Raw genomic sequence first — 21,150 nt, 5'->3', positions numbered from 1 at the left:
ATAAAGGGTAGGGTTTGCCATGTTTTGAATGTTATCCTTTATTTGCTATATTATATTATATCCTCAACGACATCGCTGGCGTTTGTCAGCTGTTGCGGCAGACAAGGCCTGCAAGGGGCTGTCACACAGACAAAGAAAAAGAAGTGTACAATATCACTGTAATGTTATTTTTAATATCGCAATGGTATCATAGCTTGCTAGTAGAGTTTTCCAAATTCATTTGTTGTTTGTTTCGTTCAAATTTAAATTGAAAGAACACTTTATAATGTATTATTGGATGGTGCGTTTCTTGAAATTTAAGGCGTAAAAATCAATCGATATTAGTAACCCAGCATACTTACGACGAATTTTAATCACTAGCGCTATCTGTGCTTAGCTTTACACGATCAACTATCCACCTTTTTCGTATTTTTTTGTCAAAAATATTTTTTCAAATTTCCAAGACCCTTTCTTTTAGAACTATGCTCAATGTAGTTTTTTTCCATATAGCTTCCTTACTTAAAAGTTTTTAATCTTTTTGAAAATTAAGACAGAAACCAACGGATTTCCTTCCCGTATGACTCTCCATACGCTATTGGCGAATTATTGCCATAGGTAAAGAGTTCTGCTCTACGCCACCTGTGTCCCGCATTAAACTAATAGTAAAGACACGGTTCCCAATAGAACACCGAAATCAAGAGTCCCGCAGTGGACTGATCGTTAAGACACGGTTCCCAGCAGATCCCCGAAGTCAATCATCACTGGCTACGGTCTGTGTGCGGGTGGGTGACCACTTGGATCAGTCTGCGTAGGGACCGAGGGTGTGCGGTACTGGTCCTCGTTAAACTGTGCTACCGTAAAGTACCCGACTCCTCGCACAGTTCGTCGGGCTACTGAAGCGGGGGTGCTATCCCCTCCGCAGAGGATCAAAATTGTGATGGCATGCCTTCGGATCATCCTCCGGGATGTTAACCAGACCATCGCCAATAGCCCATTGTGCAGTTTTTGTGCGACGTAAATTAACTACAACAACAAGTCAAGCGCAGCTTAACCCTGTCCCGCCCCGTTGAGGGGCATCCAGGTGATACTGAAGACCTTGTGCGCGTACGTGACCTGCATCAGTAGAGAATTGGCACTTTGGCTTGGCAACGTCGGGGTGGCAACACTTACATCGACGGGGAGGTCCGCAATCTGGAGCACAGTGTGATGACGGGTACCAAGATATTAAAATGTAAAAGCGAATTTTAAGAAATTGGATAGTCCGGCTGCTGCACGCGCAGAGCAACCACCAACCCACCAACACAACAACAAGTCTAGTCAAACTGGCTGGGGTCAGTTAGCGGATGGGCACCACTTTGATTAGTTTGAGTAGGGACCGAAGGTGAGCGGTATCGGTCCTCGCAAAACTGCTCCACAGTAAAGTATTTGACTTCGCGCTTAGGTCGTCTGTCTACCAAAGCAGGTTAGCAATCCCCTCTGCAGAGGATTAAAATTGCGAGGGCATGTCTTCGTATCATCCTCATGGATGTTTCACAGACAGTTGCCAATAGCACATCGTGCAGATCTAGTCCGATGTAAATAAAGTATCTACCAACCTACGCCCCCTATAGCTACTACGTCTCTACAAAGCGTTGAAAGTTTCAAGCTTGTTTTAAATCGCACAGATATATGCAGCAGCATGAAACTTAGCAAAACAAAAAATTTGATCTCTTTCTGATTCAAGAATCTAATTATTATTTAGTCTTTCTGAAATAAATATAGCACATATAAGGACTTTCCAAATAAATATAGTTCCGAATTAGAATGGGTGTTCCTACTCTTAATGATGCAACTGATGATGAGCAGGTTGAGTTAAATTTTTTATGTATTCTACAATCAGCATGTGGGTATGGAACTGTTTCTCTCATGTTTCTTCTAATTATTGTATCTGCGTGATTTATATTAATTCATTCGACTTTAATGTGAAATTGAATTATATTATTAATTTAATTTCATATTAAAGTTGAAGAAATGTGAATCAATTGTAACGAACCTTGCTGTTATTTTTTTTTTTTAAATTTTTTTGTAATCATGCATTGAATGATTAGTTGCTTGTATATAATGCATGGATTATTCCCTACAAATTGGCTATTTTCAGGTAGGAACAACAGCAAAAAAAATTCAGTAATTAGTAATTTTCTGTAATAAGCTACAGGATAAGGTACTATTCAAGAAAAATAGCAGTCTCGGTTATTATTAAAAAACTGCTTTTATTATTTTAAGTATTTATTAAAGTGAGTTTATAATAACGTAGTAAGAGAATAATAATTTTAGGCATAAACATTTAAAATAATATTTTTAATAAACATGTTTAAGTATATCCTTAGTCCTTAATTGCTTTTTAAATCATATATTATCCATTACTGCCAAGTATTAACTTTAAAATATGTATATTATTTTCTGTTATCAACTATAAGTAGTAAACATGCAAATCAATTAAGCAGAGATGCCAACTTGCTCCAGACAGCAAATATATATTTTAAAGTGGTATTTTATCAATTGTGGTTCTCGGTTTAATAAATTCAATTTAGTAGATTTTTATCTACCACTATTTCTAAATAATTCATAGACTTATATAATTCACCACTTTATAGTACTTCTGTCATGCTATACCTTTTAAAAAGCAAGCAAAAATAGTCAAATATTTGCAAAATTTACTTTGTAGTTACTTACCGTTTTTTTTAAAAATTATTTTGGCGTGTCCGGAGCAGTTGGCATCTCTGATTAAGGGATGTAATTTTTGAGAGGTTTTCATTATTTTTCTCATTTTTTTTTTACCACTTACAGCCTACTTTTTATCATGTTATGGTAAAACTGGTTGTTAAATTCTAACCTTAACCATATTTGTCCAAATGTTATTTGAGTGTTCCAGCTATTGAAAAAGCGCTTGATTCCTAAACAATCAGTTTTAAAAAACAAACTGTAAGGGTATTACTGAATTAAAAAATTAAATCTCTTTTTCTGCCCATTATTGATATTTATAGTTTTATTCTTTAGTATCAAGATCTTCGTAGCTATTTGAATAGTTTTTGAGGCAGTATTTGCAGAGCTCATTCTAGGCAGAAAAAAGGGCAGGGTGCAGAAGTTTAAAAAAAGGGCATTATTATTCTAAAAAAGGCAATAATTTCTTTCTATGGTCTTTACACGTTCTAAATAATTATGATTTAATGATAGTGGAAGTAACTGCAAACTTTCAAAGACAAGTGCAAAAAGGGGTGTAATGGCTATTTTTCCTTTCCAATATAAATCTATGAATTGACAGCAATGACAAACTAAATAAAAAGAGTTGAAAATAACAATCCATAGTAGAGTTTGGGGAAAAAACAAAGAAGGGTTGAGGAAAAAAAAACGCAAAAAGGGTATGGAGTCTATTATATATCAGGGGACTAATTTACTTAAGGGGCAACAGGGTGGATTCTTTTGACTAAAAGGGCCGCAGGGTGCTGCGCCCTGTTTACCCTGCCTAGAATGAGCTCTGGTATTTGATAGGGATGTAACGAATATTCGGCCCTTTTGCCGAATATTCGGCCTAGCCGAATACTGAAGTTATTCGGCTGAATATGAATATTATTAGATATTTGGCTGAATAAATTCATAATAATAAAGAAAGATATTTTTTTAAATGTGCTTTTAAATATATTTAATCATGAATATTGCAGAGTTACATTTCACTGTATTAATTATTAGAAAATCTAACATTTACTCAATTTAAGTTGTATAATACATAAGTGTATTTAATAATGTTACATAAATAAAAACGTTTTCTTGTTGCAAATTTATCATCATATGTATTTAAGCAAGCTTTGGAATCTTTTACATTAAATACAAATATATATAGTTTGTTAAATAGAAGTGTGAATACTATCTGAATCGGATATTAAAATGTATTTGTGATTCCCTTAATAATATCTATTTATCAATAATATGCAATAGAAGATATAATGTTTTACATTTATAATAAATAATAAATAATTATTTATTATAAATGTAAAACATTAATTATCCATTTAATGGATGTCTTGATACTTAGAGAAACAAGCTTAATTTTCTGGGTTTTAATAATTTTTCTGACAAAAAAGAAAGTTAAGAATACATTTAACAGTAGTAATGAATTCTTATTTTAAATAAAATAGCATATAAATAACAAGCATAACTATAACTAAAATATGCTATTATTAGTTATTTTGATTTCTAAAAGCCATATTGACTTGTTATTGGCATCAAGATATTTAAATTATTACAAAAAACAAATCAAGTTGTTAAAATTTTTTTAAACATACAAAGATTAAAAAAGCAATTTTGTTAATATTTATTTCATTTTTAATTTAAAATTTGAAAATTACTTTAATTACAAAATTACAATCAAAAGAGAAATTTTTAAAAAGTAAGTATTTGGCCACCGAATATTCGGTATTCGGCCTAAAATTTGGCTGAATATTCGGCTATTCGGCCACATCACTATTCGTTACATCACTAGTATTTGAGAAGAGAATTCAGATGAAGGATTTCTGGCTGATTTCGAAGATGTGATTGGCTGTTGCAAATTATTACTTCATGATGCTAATGAAGCTAGTAAAGTTGCTGCATTATTTTTCTGAAAAAAAAACAAATGATTGTATGATTGGGAGTTTTCTTTAAAGAATAATTGCTGCATGTGGCCAGCTCCAAATCTATCTTAATGAGTAAATATCTACCTGACTTTTTCATTGCAGGTCCACATATAAGTAAAACAAGTACCAGATGTTCACAAACACATTTAATAAGGAAGACACAGATACATAGACAATCAAAATAACTGACAAAATTCCAAGAACTCTGCACTCTTTAAAATCATAAATCCATCTACCGGTTCAAGGTTAATGCAGGGGTCTGTTTAGAAGAAATTTGGTTACGTTAACGACCCTTCACAAACTAATTTATCTTTAATCGGACCCCTCACAAATTTGTTTATTTTCATTATTGTTTTGTTAATCAAATAAACTCTTCCTGGGGGAGGTGAAAGACGGTTCGAGACAAACTAAGTTTTCCTAAGTTTAAATTCCAAATGTGGTATTCTAAGAAAATATTTCTACTTTTACAAACATCGTGTGCGCATTCTTATTAATATTAAATCATTTTTTTTTTATAAATAAATAATTGATCAATTTATATTTATTCATAAAATTAATTAATAGAATATTATATAAATAAAAATTAATTTCTGGCAATTTTTTAAATAAAATATTATAAATTTAAGAATTGTTTAAATTTACTTAATGCGTAACACATTAAAAGTGATACGTTACTAAGTTGCGTTATTTAAAATATACCAATTGAAATTATTAAAGGTGTGAGTGAGTTTGTTTCCATTATTCGTCCGATATGAATATTCTGAGTTGAACAGTATAGGCTAAATACCAAATATTCGTATGTTGCATCTCTGATTTAGTTGCAGCAATCGTTGAACTGAATCTTGTATCTATTTACTATTTAGAAACTTCTTGAAAAGATTTTTAGCAATTTTTGCAATAACAGGACCCTCTTTGCACAAATTCACAATAGCATGACCCTGATTGAGAGTATGTGACTTAATGCTTATTTTATATTCACAAATTGTGAGTAGTTTTTTCACAATTTTACAAAAACAGGACCTTTCACAAAATGTCTGGACAGACCCCTGTAATGCCTACACATGTACGCATAATTCAGAGTAAGAAATAAAACCACTGTCCACACATGGTTTTATTTTTCTGAAATAACAAATGATTATATGATAGTGTTTTCTTTAAAGAATTATTAAAATAGACTCAAATTAAATTCGAATTTAAAATGTATTCTTAAAACTATTTTTTTTTTCATTCAGGGGAAAAGATTGCGTTTATAATTATCATCATGATTGCATCTCATTATTTTTACTTTCTGTAAATTATTATTTACTTTTTATAATGTTTTATGGTACGTTAGCATTAATTTTAGTCTCATCTGTTTTTAAAAAAAATTTCATAGATACTATAATTGTTTTTAAAGCAATACGAAGCTTTTTTATATTTTTAAGTCATGAATTTGGTATAAGTAATAAAAAAATACTGTAGTGTAAAAACTAAATTATTGGTATTAATTTCTTTGAACTCAGCCGACCGGCCTGTGTAGGGGCAGGGAACCGTCCTTGCATCAGAAAGGTTCAAGGTTCGAATCCTGGGCAAGGCATGACTGTTTTTTTCTCTCTATCTATGTCCTTCTCCTTTGTGTGTGAATGTGATCTGCCCTATAAACGGGTTGTGGTAGTGCGACGTCGGCGACGCTGCTCCACCGCAGTGGCTTCGCTACAGGTGCCTACTGGGTAGCGAAAAGAGAGTTAGAAGTTCTGGCACTTTCTGTGGCCAATGGACAATACAGTGCCTGCCGTTTATTAAAATCACTTTCGTTTTATGCTCATATGATTTTATTAAGCTGCTGATTGTATTAAGAAGCGATTCAACATTTAAAAAAATAATAACTTTTACGATATATTCTAAATGCACACACTTTAAAAGCTGAAATAATGACAACATTAATGCTTTATTTTATTTAATTTAATTATTTTAATAAAGTAAAATCCTACATAAGATTAAATTTACGAAATTTTTGCAAAAAACTGTTCAATGGTTGCTTGAGTTGCAGTATTTAAAATTAACTTTTCAACATTTGAGAGTTGTATAGAAGTTTTTATAGTTTTCGATATTTCCTCCTCTTTGCTCTAAAGCTTGCCGCAATACATTAAGTGCTTTTCTGACTTCCAATGAAGATGGCACTGATGAGTTTATTTCATCTTCTGAGTCTGATTCCTCCATTTCTTGATTGGAAATAACTTTGCAATTTTTGATGTCTGTAACAATTTCAGAATCAGATTTTTCTCCTGATGTTTGCAGGTTATCGTCAATAGCTACGTAACGTGAAAAATTCTCGTCCATTTCATTTTCTTCATTGCTGAGCATTTCTTTGAAACAGTTGTCAGCTCCATCGCCAGTGCTTAATCCACACTTTTTAAAGCAATTTGATACTTTTTGATTGAAACAATGTGCCATGAGTTACGAATCAAATGCATTGATTCCAAAATTGTAAGGGATTTCGATAGTTTGTTTGCAGTTAAGAGTTCCGAAGAGCTGTCACAGTTTATGTCGCAAATGATTTTTTGAACAACCATTTTTCTGTAATGAAACTTGAATAATCTTATGATTCCCCAATCAAGGTGTTGAATAAAAGCTGTAGTGTTGGGTGGCAAAAACACTAATTTAATGTTTTTCAAACGCAAGTCCTCATCAGTAGAGTGCGCAGATCAATTGTATAAAAGTGAGATGACCTTTTCATTTTTCAGCTTCTTGTCCCATTCAAAAAGAAATTTTGTGAAGATGCTGGATGTCATCCATGCGTTATAGCTATTGGCATAACTGGTGGGCAGGTGTTTTACTCCTTTAAAACATCAAGGTTTTAAACTCTTTCCTATCACTAAAAGTTTTTTTTTCTCAGTTCCTGTTATGTTAGCAGCACAGTTAGTCTTTCCTTAAATTTTTTACATTCACCCGTCAATTCATTTTTAAACAGCAGTGTGTGTTCAGGAAGTGCTCGGAAAAATAATCCTGTTTCATCTGTGTTGAAAATTTGCTCTGGTTTATAGTCTTTGATGAGTGTTGGCCACACGTCCTTTACCCAATCGGCGGCAGAGCTAAAATCAGCATCCTGCTTTTCACCATGCAATTTATGAAAGACAATGTTGTTGCGGTCTTTCCATCGGGTTAGCCACCCATCTGTAGCTTTAAAATCAGAATCACCAAATGAGTTAGCAAAGTCCTGTGCTTTGTGAAATAAAATTCCACGGGAAATTGGAATTCTTCGTTCGCGTGCATTTTTGAACCATTCTAACAGAGCCATTTCAATTTTCTCCGATTTTCCTTCACCCTTACGGTTTCTTGACAGATTTCTATTCTTTTTTATTTCCTGGGAAATATTTATTCTTTGTTTCAGAATATATTGAAAAGAGCAGTTTGGGAAATATCTAATTTAATTGAAGCTTCACATTGACTACATTTAGGAAACTTATCATAGTTTTGCAACACTTCGAATTTATCTTTAAGACTCAAATCCTTCCTTTTCGGCATGCTGATAAAATTTAGCACCAAATGAACTTAAAAATGATATGTGCTCTAACTATAATTTACTCAAACGACTTAAAATGGAAAATGGGCACAGACAGTTTTTGGAAATCTATTCATGTTCTCTGTTAAGATAGAACTCAAAAGAAACTTCTCTCCCTTCTATGGTTCATTCAATAAAAAGTAAGATAAGAATTCGACCCCCTGTTCAGTGAGATAGGTTTCTCCAAACTTCATTCAAGTCAAGAAATTGACATTGATAAATTGATTTCTATGAATTCCCTGCTTATCACCCACATTTTTCCTTAACTCTTACACTATGTACATCATAGGAAAGTGCTAACCACACCTGTTTCACAGGTTTGTGAGTAACTGTTGCTTCTTCTAAAAAAAATCTTTAAACTTCGAAAAAATAAAATTTTATAAATAAGAACAAAAAAAAGCTGAAATATTGCACTTTTGATTTGTTATGTAGTCAAAATTTAGATTTTAAAAAGCAGCGGCATTGATTTTATTAAAGGATGTTTTTAACATGTATTAATATTGTAACAATTCGGTTCTTGCCGATTTGATTTTATAAAGCGGCTGATTTTATTATCTGGTGAATTTATTAGCGGCGGGACCTGCCATTAAAAAAAATAATAAATAAAAAAAAATTTCTTTGAACTCACTAATTTTTTTAAAAATTTTTCAACGATTAACCACTGCATATTATGAGAAATAATATAAAATAGAAGTAAGTAAAAAGTTTTTAAAAACTTAAATTGCAACCAATACATTAATGAATAAAAATTTACACATTGTTTATTTGAAACATTTTAAATTTTAATTCAAAAATTAATTTAGTTTGCATGGAATGCCAGATTTTCTATTTTCACTAACATTACACTTATTGTTTTGGGTATAAAATTTTTTAGTGCATTTGTATTTTGTTTTGAAAGGTGACTTAAGAGAATGCTATACCCTTAAGGAAACTTTTCATGGAAAGTTCTCTTTCATCTCCATAACTAATTGAGAAACATTGAGTTCAGACAAACCTAGAGAAAGTTATCACGTTTAAGTCGCTGAAATTTTTTTTGTAAATTTCAAAATGCAAGCTATTTATTGGAAGTAACCGTTGCATAAGCAGAAGTTATCTTCTCATAATTTATTTTCATTTTGATAAGTTTAATACTTTATTACCAGTATTTGAAACTTTATGGCTTACTCTTGGTTTGTCTGAACTCATTTTTTCTTTAATTTAAATTAGTTATTAAGGTGAAAAAGAATTTGCAACGAAAAGTTTCCCATGTGGTATGACGTCCTCTTAAGCACAATTTTGCATTTAATAGTATAAAAATAATTCTTGATCTTCTGTCAGCGCTTACTATTGTTTGGACCAAAGCTTAATGTTGCCTTTTACATTTAATCATGAGGTATACACGCATAACACTTAAGTAGTATTTATATACGCAGTTACTGGTAAGAAGATATTTAAACTAAAAATTTCTTTAAAATGACAATTTAATGAACATAATATAGCTTTAGTTATGGTAAACTAAGAAAATATTTTTGAAGAAATTATCCAGATAAAAAACAATGGGTCCAAACAAATATTTTTCTGCTAACCTTCTATTTCTACTTATCAAATTCTTTCCTGATAACCTTTAAAGTTTGAGCCTATGTCAGTGATCAATTTGATTGTCATTCATTTTATTGATGCTGAATCTTTTTTCAGATGCAGAATGTACTTTAAACCCTCCTGTTAATGGTTCTATATAGTGAGAGTGAACCACTTATTCACACATTTTACGAAAAGCTTGCAAAAGCTCCTTCCACTAAAATGGCTGCAGTTTGACTAAAAGTGTAAGTTTTATTTTAATGCTGAGCTCTGAATATGTTTGGATATGTATATCATTCAGAATGTTTATGTATTGCTGTATCTTAAAAAACGTTTTTGTTACAAATTCAGTGTGAAGGAAGATATAGACCCAGACTTGTACAGTTTATTTCTATAGTTGTACCATTCCTTGGTTTTAAGGCCTTTTTATTTCATCCAAGTTTTTGGGCGAAAATTGTTTGAAATTGAGGAAAACTTTTTTTGTTTGGATCTTGAATTGTGTAAACTAGGGGTGCACAACCTTTTTGAGTGAAGGGCCACTTGCACAGCAGGTTGACTAACGAAGGGTCGCACATGTATTTGGATATGTTAACAGCAAATGTAGTAATATTTATTTAAACATTAGTATTCTAATTTTTCTTATCTATAAACTTAGTAATATATTTGAAGAAAATTAAAGACATTCTATTATTGAGGCGCATAAAAAAATAATGCTTCAAAAAAAATTGTTACAAGCCGCTATATTTAACAATTCTATGTAGTTATTAGGCAAACAACTGTGATTTTAATAGTAAATTCACATTTTCGTGAATAGCAGTACATAGGTCGTAGTACAGCAAACTTAAATTTGCGAATCTTAGATTTGGGTGCATCTGTTTTGAAATGCTTCCATCAAGGTGCATATTTGGCTTTGTGGGCTTTCTGTCCATTTTCTCTGACAAGCTGTCCACTTAACTCTACCAGAAGTCTGGTAAGAAAGTTTATCAGATGTGTAGAAATTTATTACAAGCCTTTTTTGTTTCATCCGAAACTTTGTTACTAGGCTATTTCTTTTGTTTTGGTAGTAAGGTTGCAGAGTATGCGGAGAGCAGTATGTTTTCTTGGAGATGCACAGTTGGCTTTTTTAATAGCTTTCCCCAATGCCTAAGGAATACTATAAAGAATATATTGTAGTTTACAAATCATGCATTGCGATTCACAAAGGAGAGATTTAGGAATTACCACTTGCAATTCTCATCAAAATGATTTAAGAATCACACATAGCTGTTCTATATTAAGCACCTTTTGAATCACAAATTGCAGTTGTCCTCATAATGTTTAAAATTCACATGAAAACTCTTAGCTAATCACGCAACAGAATTTATATTAAAGTGATTTATGTATCACACATTGTGATTTACGCCTTGTTAGTTCGTGCATTTTGTATCATTTGCTATTCATATTGTTCCGATTAAAGAAACATATACCGCAATTCAATTTCAATTTACTTATCACACATTGTGATTCGTGATTTACATAATCTTTGAGACTTCCCCTTTTTTATAATTTTGATTTACATATAGTATATCTAGATTCATATAAATGCGATTTAAAAATTCAGCTTAGTGAAAAGTACGCATATTCACAAAATTATAATAATCATTCTTAATATTTTATGGATATATTTTAAAGAAAACAAAGCTTGTTAAGTTTTAGTTATCTGTAAAATATTGTTCTACAATAGATTTTATTATGTTCAAAATACATTACTGATATTCTGAAGTAACAAAATAGATAATTTGTTATTAAAACTGAAACAGATATGTTAAATGGATATATTTTGATATTTTATCTAATTTTATACATTTCCTGCAACCTAAATTTTGATCTAACATATTCGGAAATAGTATTTATATTTTAATAGCAATACAATCACACAAATTTTATCAATTATTTAATGTAATATGCATTATTCAATTATTCAGTTTCATTAATTCTAATTCACTTCATTAAATTTTTCATGAAGATTTCATGTAAATTTTGACAATTAGATAGGAATGTTGTCTAAATATCACCAATACAGTCATATATCATTAAGAAAATTACATAAAACTCATTTTTTTAACTATTCTAATTATTTGCTTTTCAATTTATGAATAATGTAGGAGATTAGTATTTAGTCGTAATATTTTTCGAATGTTAGTTTTGAAAAACAAAAGGAAAACTAAAACAAAAACTATCTATTCACTTTTATTATTGATATAATGACTTGTGTGTAAGTTATGTTCAAACTTGCATTCGTTTTATTCCCCCCAAAGTAATAGAGTGATATCAAATTCTTGCTATGTATAGTATATTATTTACAGTCTGTTATATTACAGTCTATATGTTATATTAGCATCTGTATCAATTCAATGGAAATATAGATGTTTGCTAAAAAAATATCATGCAAAATATTTAGACCATATATCTTGTTTAGCTATAATCTTTTGTCAATTTATTAAACTTATCTTTAATATTACAACATGGTGCATAGCATATTTAAAAGGTGCTTATTTTCGTTTTTTAAAAGCCCTTTAAAGGAGCTTTTTTCATTGGGTGTTTTTGAAAAGTGTTTATTTTCCCTTTTCCAAAATGAGATTTTTTTTTACCATGTCTATTTTCACCACGTAATATGCAAAAGCATGATTTTCACATTGTTCAATTCAGTGTTTTCACAATTCATTCAATCCCAATCTATTTCAACGTATGATTGGTCCATAGTGTATGAAATCTCCAATGATTTTACAGGTTTGATGAAATACTTGTGAGTCCGCATGTGCGTATAGTGAGTTGGGTTCGGTGAAATTATTGCATTCTCATGTGCAACTCTGCTGCATTTTGCAAGATATTCTCAATTTCATGCTTCATTTTCCACCCTCTGAAATCGTACCGAAAAATCTCTGAATCATTTTTTAATGGCTAATATAATTAAGAAAAGAGTTCTTTGACAAAAACTAGCTATTTTATCATGATCATGAAAATTATTGGTCTTTGAAAATTATTTTGCATTTTGTTAACGTATGTAGTGCTTAAAAATATTTTTAATATTTTTAAAGGTGCTTTTTTTGTTGTTGCAAGATTTGGCTATGCACCCTATACAAGTTATCCACAGTATACTTTTGCAATGGGCAGTTACAGAGAAAAAAAGTCGGAAGCTGCGGAAATGATGCAGCTGGATGGATATACTTTAGATTATGTTGAACTAGTGCTTGGTAATAAATTTTCTATGTTTTACTTTATTTACTTACTTTTCTAGTTTGTATTTAATTTATATGCATAAACTCCAATAACGAAACTTTTATATCTTACAAATTATTCTAAATATATTGTACAACCAATTTGATAGACCTTTAACTGTAAGGAAAAAAAGCATATCACATGATTATTACACTAAACAACTAATTAGAAACAATTAATAAGTCACTTCAACAAATGGCAGATTTTTAAACTTTAGCAATTAAAACTCAGCATAATTTTTGATGGATTTTTCTTATTTGCTCTATTTTGAATATAGAATTTTATATAAATAATCAGTGCTGAACTGCACACTCAGTGGCTGTGGTGGTCATAGTGTAGCTTAACAAATATGAACTCTAGTAGAAAACAAAATTTTTTTGGGCCATCAGGGACGTGGATAAGCAGACCGTGTTTTTAAAATTATTTTTAGAAACATTTTATTTGTAACTATTGTCCCATATATAAACTACATTGAATTTTTTACATTTGATATTAAATCTGCCTATTTTGTGATTAAAAAATTGGTATTAGTGTTGTTCAATTTGATTTAAACTAATAAGATTGGTATAAATTTTTCATTTTTTTATAACAGTCTTTGAACCGCCGGCCCAAATTTTTGGGTTCTTGACTACTAATATTCAACATCGTAGCCTTATAATTTTGAACCAATCCAAAAGATAAGGAAACTCCTAAATCAGTACCCTCAGAGGAATGGTTTGTTATGAGAACATGGAAGACTTTGTGACTCAACAGATTTAATGTGTATCTGTCACCGTCGGGGATCGAACCCGTGGCATTAAAAAAAAAAAATGGATATTTTGTCTCCTTTAACGTGTAGAGTTAATATTTTGGACATAAGTCCTTCCCTATTATTTTAAGATAGTTCTCATCCCACAAATTTTTTTTTCTCATTTTTGTATCTACTGATGAGATAGATTTTATCCAAGTTTTTATACAAAATACAGTAAAACCTCGTTAAGTCGTCACTCAAGAGACCGAACATTTTCAACAACTTAAGTGGAGTGACGGAAACTAATTGAAATTACGGCACGTAATTGATCGCGTCTAAAACGGAAGCTTCAAACTTTTCATTTTTATACAATGCTTTTATCAGGTCCTTTCCTAGCATTTTTTGTACTTTCTTTTGAAGTCCCGAATTATCCCTTGATCCAATGGCTGAAGAAGTGCAGTAACATTTGGAGGAAGGAAAACTATTTCAATAGCTTTTAAGCTTTCGGGCTGACTATGGGCTGTGCAATTATGGACAATAAGGGCAACTTTTCTCTTTTGGCTTTCTCAACTTTTCTCGTTTTTAAAACAGCTTGGCCTTTTGCTCTTGCCTATCACTAAAGGTTTAAGCTTTTCATTTCCATTCATATTCGCTCCCAGCAAAAGTGTTAGACGGTGCTTGCTGGTTTTTCCAGTGGTACATTTTTCGCCCTTAAACAATGGAGTTTTATCTGGCAAAAGACGATAAAATAAGCCCGTTTCATCTAGATTAAAAACATTCGAGGCATCAAACCTGGATAAAATGTCCTTGAGAACACTATTCCTCCAATTTTCTATAGCATCACCAACAGCTGCGGCTTCCCCACAAATCGTTTTAAAAGAAAGACAATTTCTGTCTTCGATTTTGTAAGAAAAAAAATGGCCCTTATAGCAGAGCTTACTCGCTATGAAATGAAGTCCCACTGAATTACGTACAATTAAAAAAAAAACGTCTACACTCGACTGAGTCGGAGCAAGAAGTGAGAACTTTGAATGATTGGCATGCACAATTCCCAGAATCCAAATCCCCTGAAAGGAAAGGAATGCTAAAAGCTGTAGAGCGAACTTCGTGGGTGGTCAGTAGGACTGGGCGATATAAGAAATTTTATATTGTGATGCATCATCAGTTTTGCATCGCGATATAGCGATGTATCTCGATATAGTATTTTTGAATTTCATTTACTTGTAAGGCACAGAAGTAGGATTTCTATCAAAACTTCATACTCAGATTGATTTCAATCAATTTATGAATTTGAAGATATATATGTTTTGCTAAAGAAAGATATTAATGTTATATTTTCTAAAAATGATCGCGCACATAACAAAAGATTTCTTAGCTTAAAAAAAAATAATAAAAAAAGAAATAAAATTGAAATTTATCAATATAATATTTACTTAACAATATAGAAAGAAAATTTAAAAAATAAGTTCGTTAAAAATTATTTGCAGACTTAAAACCAAGTGCTAAAGAAATTTAAAAAAAACTCTTTTAGAACAACCCTATTTTTTATCATTATTATTTCGCATAAATAATTAAGTTAAATTGAATAATTACCGAATTCTGCACGAAAAAACAAAGTAAGGTTTAATTTCTTGAAAATAAAAATAAAAAAAGAATTATGATATTCGATAATATATTTAACTGACAATATTGAAAGAAAATTAAAAAACACGATTATACTCTTTAATAAAACAAAGTGCTAAATGATTAAAAAAAAAAAAAAAAGGAAGACATCGCAAACTTTACTAATTTTTTTGAATAAACAAAGTTGATTGACTTATGTCCAGATCCGAAAGAGGAAAAATAATTTTTCGTTATAATTTTATTTATAAAAACAACTAAAGATTTATCAATTTAAAATCAGTAATAAAAACCCATTAAATTATTATAAGTTTTATCCAAAAAGTTTTTAATAAATTAAAATAAAGTAAAAAATAGCCTAACAATTTAATTACTTTGTAATTTAATTCTTTATGGGCACCTTAAATTAGATTTCCGATTGTAATAAATTCAATAATGTAGCAAATTGCTTAAATATGTAATATCAAAATTAATTTTCACGTATAAAAATATAAAAAAAAAAGGTTTCTTTTAAAAAAAATAATTTACCTAATTAATTAAGAAACACTTCTTTATGTATTCTTTTCAATAATAGATTACGTTCAGAACAAGGTAACGACGGCGATCACAAAGTCAGTCCCACTGAAAATAATCTACAAGAAACGATATCAAGTCGCGACAAGGAAAAAAACGATAAGGCTCGAAAACGAACATGCGAGATCACGATATATGTTCTCAAAACTGATTCTGATTCTACCGCTCATCAATCACGGCCATTTCAACATAACGAAATGAACATGGTCTTCCACAGCTCGAATTGGCATCGGAACGCAAGAGAAGATCCTTGCGTGTCTTGTATCGCTACATCGTTCGTCTTCTTTACTCGACGGCTTAAATCAGATTTCTGATGCATCGCCTGGAACGAAAGTCGATGTATCTGCCTGCCGATATAGGCGTTGAATCGATATATATATATAGATTTATAGCCCAGTCCTAGTGGTCAGAAATTCCCCGAGATACTTAAAGTGAAAGGGGCGAGTCTGATAAGATAACAGAATGGTATACAAAAGTGCGAAAAAAGATAGGTTTGCCATTTTTTGGGGTGACGAGTTATCCGGAGTAGAATTAAATTTGATGACAGGTAAAATAGGGTTATTTTACATTATTGTCTATGAAGCTTAGTCGGGACCATAGGAAAACGACAACTTAAGCAGAGTGACGACTTAATGAGGTTTTACTGTAATACATTTTTCTTCAACTACGGTTGAAAAACTTCTTAAATATTTGTTTATTGAATTACAGAATAAAGAGAGAAAAAAAACCTGGGTTTGATAATTTTATCTTAAGTATAAAAAAAAAGCAGCTGTTTTGAATCAAAACTGTTTTATTAAGAATTACAAAAATGGGGAAAAAAGAGTCTAACTGGGTCAAAAAGAAGTAAAATATTATTATTTACAAGTTATATTGTATTATTAAGTATATGTGTTATTTTTCATTGAAAAGCATTGCTTTTTTTTGTTGCTTTTTAGAACTAGTGCCCCCTTCAGTATTTAAAAAAAAAAAAAAATACAAAGCATGAAAAAATTTGTTTTAGATTGACACTTATTATTTAATATTTATAGGTAAAAAGGCTTTAATTTCTATCTTTTTGCTCTCTTAATTTCTATCTTTTTGTCAAAGCTCTTTATATAATCCAGTCATATCTATCTGATCTTGGTAAACTGAAACAAGTAGTTTTTTTATTTTCCAAACTTACAATTGATTTCTTCTCGTTCCCATGAAAATAGACGGGCTGAAATTTTGCCCTCTAAAATTTGATTGTGATAAGTGTTCAAAATTAATGTTCCATAAAGATTAAAGCAATCTCTTGCCTATGCTCATAAACATATTTGATTTCTCTATGTTCCGGACAGCAACACTAGACTATTTGTAATGTGTTTCAATATAGTTTATTTTAAACTAGATATCAGCATACATCAAACATTTAGATTTGCGATTAACTCATAAATTAAAAATGAATACATATTGTACATACCTTCGTTTTATATAATTTTCTTGAATAAAAAAACTAGGCACTTTTTTTCTATTTTTCAAAATTGTGTGACCATTACAGGGTTAATAGACAGATTAATAGCTATGCAGATTGAAAAGATGTAATGAAATTTCACCTAACTTAATTACTTTTCTAGTCTTTTAGTTACTAGTATTTTCATAATTTCCCTTTGTAATTTTTTGTTAATAAGTCAGTGTTTATTTAGATGCTGATCGTACAAGGAAGCATGGCATAGATGAATTTATATCAGCAGATCCATGTAAATTTGACCATCATAAGCTGTTCAGAAACTTGCAGACTAAGACTCTTGATTATCGGCTAAACGACCTATACTGCTGTTTGGTTTGTGTGCCAAATTTTTGTATTTCATTATTGCTCTTCAGTTGCATGCTAAGTAATTTTTTTTGCATATTTTAATTTGTGAGGTGTAATTCAAGGATGGGTTTTCAAACATTAATTTCAGAAAATCTTGGAAATCTTCATCGCAGAATATAGAAATCAATGAAAAACAATTTCTAAGCATTTAATTTCAAGCTTCTTTATTTTTTTTAAATCACATGAGCACAAGAAATCTTATTGACTATGGAGATGCAACTTTTTAAAAATTCATGAATAGGATTTTTAAAAAAATCTTCATAGGGTACCATTATATATGTCTGTTAGAACTCCTAACGCTGCATTTAAGTTACAATCTATTTTCAGAATCCTAATAATCAATAAAATATGCCTAACTAAAGTATTATTCATGTTTTTTATGATAATATCCCCATCAGCAGAAAACTTCCAGCTTGGAGGCAGGCACAGCAGATTGTTACAGCATGTGCAGATAGTTTTTCATCTGAGTTTTCTTTTAAAAAAACAAACAAACATAAAAATTAAAAGACTGAATTTAGGCAGATTTTAGTTTTGTCACTAGATTACAGGCTTAATGTTTAGATATTTATTCCATTTTATTTAGTATGATTGTATAAAATTCAACTTAAATTTAAACAACATAATGTTTTGAGGCATAACATTTTAGAACTTGCTAATTTTGCTACATGTACCTTCTTTAATTAAGCTGAATTTTTATAATAATCTTTGACTATGTTGAGATCGCAGGCAAATTAGTGCTGTAAATTAACCATGTAAATTCTTCTACCGATGATATCGCGATAAAATATATAAATGCATTTTATCAAGATGAATTAACTTAGAAATTTCTTAACAGCTTTAACCAAAGTGTCTTAATAAGAGTCTTAATACTCACAATTCTATTTGCTTGTTAAAAGTCATATTTCTTGCTAATTATATATTGAAATGTGTTTGCAGTGTTGGTTCAGTCCCGGACAAATTTTTTGCCTTGATGAGTATTGCGCTCGTTATGGAGTTCGTAGCTGTTATCCTCATCTGTGCTACTTGCATGACTTATTGGATTGAACAGAAAAATCTATTATGATTCCCCCTACTCTAATGCATTATGGTTTTGCTTTTTGTATGTCACATGTTCATGGAATAAGAAATGCTTTTCTTGAAAATGATTTTCTTGAAATGAGTGTCAATAATAATATGCAGATTTTTACGTTTACCAAAAGTGCTTTTCTCTTTATTTTTGCTTTTTAGAACAGAAGTTACTTTTTTTTATTTCAATTAATACATATTACCAGCATTAATTAATCATCATTGTCGTAAATAATAGTTAGATGACTTCGTATGGTTCTTATAGAAAATAAATGCCTTTACTCCATTTCTTTTTCTTTCTAGTACATAGCTTATTTCTTTTATTTCAATATACATATATTACCTTAATTAATTAAAACATCATTGGCGTCTATTAGCCTCATTGGCGTCAAATTTTTATGTTTCCCCTAAACGAATTAGTACCACTTTCCCATTAATTTTCGCTTTTGAATACATTAAATTTTTTTTTCTATTTCTTTACTGTTGATTTCAAATAAGTATTTTTTTCGAAACACGTTTAAGAGAATTAATATAAATAAAATAAAATCGCATAGCATCAGACAAAGTGTAAATTTGATGACGTAAACCACGCATACTACCACGTAATGTTCTTCGAATTCATCTGACATAGCAAATATAAAATTATTAAATATTTAAATAAGTGCAATTAACTATTTTATGACCAAACAGAGCTATAAGCTAGCAATTATCACTGATGTTATATTTAAAATATGTGAAAATTGAATCGTTAAATTTAAAACAATGGCTTAACCAATCAGAAAATTCTATTTTGTTTTTCGCTCATCATGCAAGAACGATTTGTCGCAGAGTGTTCTAATGTTGACAGTGACCTTCCTCGTGCTTCAAAATATCTGTATGGCAAATTTCATCGCTTTCTCTCGGATGGTTTAGGAGTCTATAAAGGACATACACACACACATTCATTTATATATATATAGATTATAGTGTTTTTTTTATCTTTCTTTTAAATGATAATTATTACTTTAAGCAACTTGCTTAATTATTAAACTGTGTGTGTCCTGATGGTAAATTTTTACCCTTCAGTCATTTCTGATCTACATGTATATCTTCTTTATAATTTGTGTTACTGCAATTATTTCTTTATTCTTTTCTTTTATTCCTTTTCTCTTTGTGCTGCAATTGACTTTGGGTAGGAACTGAAGCTGCAAAACAACAGCAGTAACAACAACCTCCTAAAGAACATGGTAAACTTTAGAGTATGCTAATTCAGCTTTAAATTTGCATTTTTCCTGATATTCCTTTTTCTGTTGTGTTTATGTAACTGCATGTAATTGTCATTTAAAATATATAATGTGCATAGGCATTTTTTTCTAATAATAGTTTGACACATTTTTTTCTTAGGCAGTTCCAGTTCTAACATTTTTTTTAACATTACAGCTAAAATGAGTCAGTTAGTTACTCTTTATATATTTGTAAAAGCTAAACCTGTTAAAGGAGTTTTTCATGGTAAAGGAACAGCTTTTAATTGAGTAGACAGAAGTTATAATATCTTACCCATATTGCGTTAGTAAAATTTAATGTTCATATTACAGACATTCATGAAGGAAATATGTATTTAAGTGTCTCTTCTAAAAGAAACAAAGTAGAATTTATTGTTTCTAAGTAATATATTGTGGAAAACTGTCCAAGTTTTTAGTATCTTTCTAAACCTTTTATGACATCAAATAAACTAAGAATTTCTGTAACATTTCCTTTCTACTTATTTCTTCATCCCCCGCTTACTTGATGAACTATTCTGATGGCTCTCTACTCTTTTCATAACACATGTTTTTCTGAATTGAGTGTAAAAGTCAATGAAAAAAGTGACCACACATTTAAGACCACCTAAAACTTCTTTTCCCAGTATCGAGAGAGTTTTGCCACGCTGTATTTCATATCTAAAAACTTGTCTCTTTGATTGATTTTCCATGCTTTGAAAAGAAAATTTACAATCTTCTTAACAGTTAAAAACAAAATTTTTTAAAAGTGTTAATTTAGTATTGTAGAAATAGAGGTCTAAATGGTAATTTAAAGCTTTTTAAAAGGGAACTTCTTTAACAGGTTTCAATTTGTGTGTATATATATATTCGTCTCAAAATGAGTGGTGACTTAAATATGACTTGGACCATTATAAAATAAATAGTCAGTGTTTTTAAACTAGCAATCAATGTTAAGGGGATGTTATGGTATTATTTCAGTTGTTGTTGCTTATCCTCATAGACCTGACATTAGTCAGGTCAACTCCAAAAAGTAGTTTGCAGCCAGAAAGTCGATGAGAAGAAGGGGATCGGAAATTAAGTCTGCTCTGGACAGTCCGACACAA

At 30.5% G+C, this 21,150-nt stretch overlaps 1 protein-coding gene across 41 annotated transcripts in view; it reads left to right on the top strand.

Moving 5' to 3' along the window:
• Nucleotides 1-1,128: 1,128 nt before the first annotated feature.
• The window catches only part of LOC107440643 (calcium-dependent secretion activator 2), a 50,330-nt gene continuing 30,308 nt past the window's right edge, over nt 1,129-21,150 (top strand). For 17 of the 41 annotated variants that reach the window (XM_087156384.1, XM_087156373.1, XM_087156388.1 and 14 more), the window contains exons 1-5: nt 1,450-1,865; nt 9,844-9,971; nt 12,804-12,959; nt 17,572-17,708; nt 18,678-20,032. In XM_087156384.1, the coding sequence (XP_087012510.1) occupies nt 12,872-12,959; nt 17,572-17,708; nt 18,678-18,785 (333 nt within the window). In that variant the 5' untranslated portion in view covers nt 1,450-1,865; nt 9,844-9,971; nt 12,804-12,871 and the 3' untranslated portion in view covers nt 18,786-20,032. The other 24 variants (XM_087156409.1, XM_087156405.1, XM_087156407.1 and 21 more) reach the window with 9 other exon arrangements.

This window comes from Parasteatoda tepidariorum, unplaced genomic scaffold, assembly GCF_982258835.1.
Source record: "Parasteatoda tepidariorum strain Cologne lab strain unplaced genomic scaffold, Ptep-v5.0 scaffold_34, whole genome shotgun sequence".
Taxonomy (NCBI): domain Eukaryota; kingdom Metazoa; phylum Arthropoda; class Arachnida; order Araneae; family Theridiidae; genus Parasteatoda; species Parasteatoda tepidariorum.
This window is presented reverse-complemented; position numbering and strand designations above follow the sequence as displayed.